Raw genomic sequence first — 5,610 nt, forward strand, 5'->3', positions numbered from 1 at the left:
TTATATAATTTTCTTTTAATATGTATTTATACCATTATTATTTAATTTTTGATACTTAACTTCCAATATGAGTTTCCCAAATTTTTGAATTATAGGGAATTTAGTCCAATTTATCTTTTATAATTATGCTTGATTGTGCTAATGGTTCTCTATTAAGTCTGATGTAGAGTAAATTAAAAAGTCATTCCTAATGTTTAAAATACATTTTAATGATATTGTATTGGTGCTGTTGCAAAATTAAAAATTAACTTATAATTATTCTTGAGTGTTTGTTATTTGATTTTTTAATCACTGTTTTTTATTAATCCTTGGATAAGGAGGGATTTATAATTTATTTTTATATAATAATAGGCATAGTCAAGATATTTATTTTGATCTTAAGGAATTCTTCGCATTTCAGGAATTTTATTTTAAATAAATTCAAAACAATGTTTAGAAAGTAACTGACTTCTTTTAAATTTTATTTCTGCAAGACTTCAATAAATACTTATAGATGTGTGTCTTGCTCTCAGGCATGCCAATAGTGGTAACGGACATGTCAGATGGTCTACAACAGCACTGATTTGTTTATTAAGGTCATGGACTGGTCTTTTACATCTTTCCCAGGGAAAGAGGCAAGCCATACATTCTATTGTCAACAGCTTATATATATCTCATCTTCAGGTATTATATATTCCTTGTGTATTCAATCTGTAATTTTAGTTGCCTTTAATTAAACCATATCTTACTTACAAGTAATAGTATGGTTTTAATTTAATCATAAGAAATTGTTTTTTTCAGAAACCTATCCTTGAGTTATTATATGAGCTCTTTCAACTTGTGCAACCTGAATGGACTGATGAAATGAGTGTCGCACTTTCGGCAGTTTCTCCTTCACGATGGCAAGATAATTATCGTATTGCTGAAGGTTTTGTTGCCGCTGAAGCTGCTGTTTTAGTTCCACATCTTGCAAAAGCGGGGTAATATGTTAATTTTTGTACACTATATATTTCATTTGGTCCGCCTTCTGCCGAAAGATACAAACCTTTCATTAGCAAACGTTAATGAGTTAACGCTATTATATTATTGTTCAAGTATTATTCCACATCCTGGAGATAAGATGCAGCCTTCTACTTTGCTTATATCATCTCCCAACTGGTTACGAAAACATTAAATCTTCAACATGAAACCAAACCACAAAAATGTGTGATATTTCAGTACTAGAAAATTCTTTCAGACCATCTTGTGCATCGAAGCTCTGTAGTATGCTTTCAAATAGATTTTTCTCCGTTCAATTGCTATGTGGCTTGGTTCCTTTTGAGAGAATATGGTCAATTTATTATTCAGATATTTTTGTGAATTAAAATTAAAATTTTATCTGCTTTTATTTTAGCGTGAATTTAGTTGAAGTTCATCGTGCTGTTGTGCTGTATTTGTTGCTGGATGCAAACCTCTTGGATGCTATTGTCCATGTGATAGTTTCAGATGATTCATTTTTGTCTGTACATGCCACAATTCTGTTAGGTATGTCATTTTCTTTGCTTTAATTTGATGATTTGCATTAGAAATGTTCAGCACTCGATTCCTTTTCATTGAGTACTTTTGTTAAATGGCCCATCCTTTAAGTACTATAAAAGTACTCATGTGGGGTTATTAATGGATTAGTCTAGTAAATGAATAATAATAAGTAATAGTTTAATTAAAAGTCTTTTAGATAAAGTTTTTGGATATGATATAATTATTGTTAATTTTAAACTTATTTTTAGGTGAAATTCTACATTTAGTGCATACTCTACTTCCTCCTGAGTTAGTAAGTCTTACACCTGGTCTTCCCAATCTTATATCCTATGCTGTGAGAGGTTCTCCGGTCAATTTATTTCCTGGCTTCAATGATGTTAAAGAAAATCTGAAGGGCTCTTTTAATATTGGGAACATGGAAGATCTGTGGTCAACTTACAAGTCTTCTTTTGGACAGTATATCAAATCTGAATATAATTCACCTCAGTAAGTTATTTAATTGGTTTATTGATACTTTGATTGCTTATGTATCTCATTAGGACAATCTTTTATTAATGAATTGAGGTTTCCAAAATTCAGTTTTTCAAATTTTTGTGTCAAATGGTATGCTTTTGTTACTACTCTTATTTAACCTTTCATATTAAACTTTTAAGTTTTTCAAAATTAGGATTATCAAGTTTAATAATCAGTGTTACCAGCGTAAAGAACATTGTGCCAACTAACAATGTGTTAGATGTTAATTCAGAAAAGTCTTGTTATTGTTTTTTTTTAATTCAAGGATATCAAACCATAGAATTTTTATGTGAAAAAAAGTAAGGTCTTTCTTTGAGAGGTAATTTTTGAGGGTTTTTTTATATCCAAAGTGAACCTAAGCCAGAGTTGTTGAAAATGGAGCTAAGTATTTATTACCAAAAGTATTTAGGGTTGACTCATGTAGGAACAAACCTAATATTTTTTTCTAAAATGTAATCTATTTGGTTTTTCTTTCAGGAACAGACCTTTATCCTTCTTTGTACCATGACTGGCTTGAAAGTTTAATTTGTTCCTACATTTAAAATTTATTAATTAATTTTGTATTTGTGTATAATAATTAATTAATTTTGTGTTTAAAAATATTAAAATTTTCAATGATTTTTGGAAATATGTGCAGCAGATGAAGAATTATTTAATTAAAAAAAAAATGGTTTTGATACCACAGTTGGTATAGAAGTAGTGTTTTACTTTTTATGATTTTTTTAAAAAATCTTTAGACAAAACAGTTTTAGTTGTTTACAATTTCCTGAAGCAGTGCCCATAAAATTATGTTATAAAAACAACTTTAACTTTGAAGTGACTCAAGATAATATCTCAATGGAATTTTTACACAATAAACTTGAGACCGAGAGGAAGAGATTAAAAAATATTCTTGAAAAAGGGCCTGTAGACCCGTGGGCCCATTATGTTTTTTTCCAACCATCTCCTCAATGTAAATTGAGTATTTCCCAAATTTCAAAATGATTGTTTTTTAATGTTTAAATATTAAAATATATCTTCAAAGATTAAAATAATTTCTTGATTGTGGAAAATAAATATTTAGCAATACATACATAATTGAAATTTGTAATGTTATAAAATATATATTTAATTGTTTTTTGTGTATTGTTTATGTTAAATATCAACCTTCACTGATTAGAGTGATAAAAGAAACTATTTATTTACCGATTAATTTAATATAATTCTCTATTTAAGGTTAGGACAAGGTTGCAACCCAAACCATTCTGGTGAAGCACAAGGGCGTGCTTTATCAGCTATAATTGCAATATCTTGTCTTCATAAAAAGCCACCTACTCCTTCCCTCTACCTTAGCCACCTCATTTCATGCCTTAAGGAGCCGCAACAAACTGAAGAAAAACCACCGCCTATTGTAAGTCACAAATTGTTATTCCTCTTGAAAATAATGACCTTATAATGACTACTTTATGTCTAATTTTGTAGGCTCATTGTACTTGTGATGAAGCTATTAAAGAAACTGGAGTAATGACATCAAAAGATCCTTATGTGTGGAATTGGGATGTGATACGTGCTGTATTAAAGGTATTATAAATATATGTTTAAATTTTTCTTACAATGAATTTTACATGTTTTAGTGTTATTACTATCACATTTTATGAGGGTTATTCCATGAAAAAGGTCCTGTTAGTGTTCCGGAATCAGATCATGCTGGCTGCGAGTAGTATAGTTCTAAATAATTATTTTTTTGTACCTGTAATAAAGAAATTATTTTTTAGGAGATGGTCAGACCAAGAAAAAGGAAAAATAGTTTTTAACCCACAATGTAGATCTTTATCAGGGCTGTTGCTGTTGTGATGGGTGGTGGTGGACAAAGGAACTTTAAATTTTCAAATTTGTTTAAAGGAAAACCTGTTTAATGAGTTTTCCTGATGATTCGAGTCATTACTTCACCTTGAATAGTTTTTAAGCTAGTCTCACCCCCCCTCCCACCCCCCCAAAAAAAAAAATTTCCACTAAAGCTCAAATGCATCCATTAGGTTCCAAATTTTGGAACTAAATTTTGTCATTATATCACCTATCATTGCTTCACCCAAAAGTATTTAAAGACAGTGAAGTAATGATGTCAAAGGTGTATTAATTAAAATAGGAACTCCCAAATTTTGTTTGTAAAGTCAAATACTACTGAATGAATTAACTCCTTAGTAAATTCCTTAGATTATAAAAAAAAAAAGACTAATGTTAAACCTAATCATTGTAATGACTATTTTGCTCAGAGTTCAGATTTTATTTTACTGAATCAATAGTTCTACTTATTTTTTTTTCATTTTGTTATTGTGTAAATTTGTGTATTATCACTGAATTTACCTTACTATATACCATTTGCCTACATTACTTCACCACCATTGTCATTGTGACCACCCTACCTTATTTTATTATTATGATTGTGAGCTGCTGACTCTCTGGTATCATGGGGAATGCAATGTAGAATTTTCATAATTTTATAAACACACACGAATAAAAATAAATTAAGTAGAAACGGACCTTTTCGTTGGAATGATCTGTATGAATGTTTGAATTTTATGGCCTTCTTCTAACAAATATTGTAATAATATTTCTATTTAGAGTATTTCATCATTAGTTGTGTTATTTTATTACATCATTAATTTTAATAATATTTTTGAATGATAATATGACGTCCAGAAACTCAATCCCCTATGCTCTACTCTCTATAATTGTCTAATTATCATTCCTCTATCAAAAAAATAAAAATAATCACATTGTAATAAATATGCCATTTATGTCACTTCCATTTGACGTATCTAGGAAGTACAATGTGAGTTAAAAAATGGTGAAATTTGATGTTTTACATACTGTAGAACATTTTGAAATTCTGACACCACCTTTCTGATATAGGTGAGATAGTTTCTTAAATCTATTCTGAAAACCAAATGTTCTGATCAAAGAACCATATGTTGATTTCAAAAGTTCTATAGCATATAAAACACTTAACCTATTTTGCCCATTTTTTTACTTAACTGTTTTTTCCACTTTCCCTTAATTTAGTCTCAAGTTTTTTTGTTTTTATTTATTCTCCCATTAATCAAAATTATGAATGTTGTTTCAGAGGCATGGAGATGTTATTAGAAAAAGTACAGATTCTAATAGAAAATTATTTTTGAGAAGGCTAGTCAATTTTCTCTTACCAGTTACTGGACAGTACGGCCGAACAGAAATAGGATCAGACCGAAAATTGAGTTATAGATTAACTCTTGCTGCTCTGTCATTGCTGTCAATGCTCTTATCATCTCCTGAAGAAGTAAGCTTTCTATTACTGTTATTTATCTATATCCGTACATTCACTTTTAGGTAGTGTTTATAGCTTACTTGAGATTGATTATCTATATATTTGAAAATGTAACCTTAACACTGTTAACTGAAATACACAAGATAACTTATAGTTTTTTTTTTTGCTAGGATGATCATCATGAGTTATCTCTTTTAACTTAGCATATTTGTACAGATTCTATAAAATTTGGATTTATATATTATGAAGTATGAGAAGTTAAAGAAAACGAATCTTATTGAAATTTAAATAAAACTTACATACATAAATATATACAT

General features: G+C 29.2%; 1 protein-coding gene across 2 annotated transcripts in view; it reads left to right on the top strand.

The window, feature by feature from the left end:
* The window catches only part of rictor (rapamycin-insensitive companion of Tor), a 38,435-nt gene that overhangs the window by 6,867 nt on the left and 25,958 nt on the right, over positions 1 to 5,610 (top strand). For both annotated transcript variants that reach the window (XM_014421089.3, XM_014421088.3), the window contains 7 exons: positions 513 to 663; positions 781 to 959; positions 1,373 to 1,503; positions 1,746 to 1,983; positions 3,226 to 3,400; positions 3,472 to 3,570; positions 5,114 to 5,305. In XM_014421089.3, the coding sequence (XP_014276575.1) occupies positions 513 to 663; positions 781 to 959; positions 1,373 to 1,503; positions 1,746 to 1,983; positions 3,226 to 3,400; positions 3,472 to 3,570; positions 5,114 to 5,305 (1,165 nt within the window). The remainder of the gene's footprint in view (positions 1 to 512; positions 664 to 780; positions 960 to 1,372; positions 1,504 to 1,745; positions 1,984 to 3,225; positions 3,401 to 3,471; positions 3,571 to 5,113; positions 5,306 to 5,610) is intronic.

Source organism: Halyomorpha halys, unplaced genomic scaffold (assembly GCF_000696795.3).
Source record: "Halyomorpha halys isolate HHAL.00 unplaced genomic scaffold, Hhal_1.1 Scaffold303.1, whole genome shotgun sequence".
Classification (NCBI taxonomy): Eukaryota; Metazoa; Arthropoda; class Insecta; order Hemiptera; family Pentatomidae; genus Halyomorpha; species Halyomorpha halys.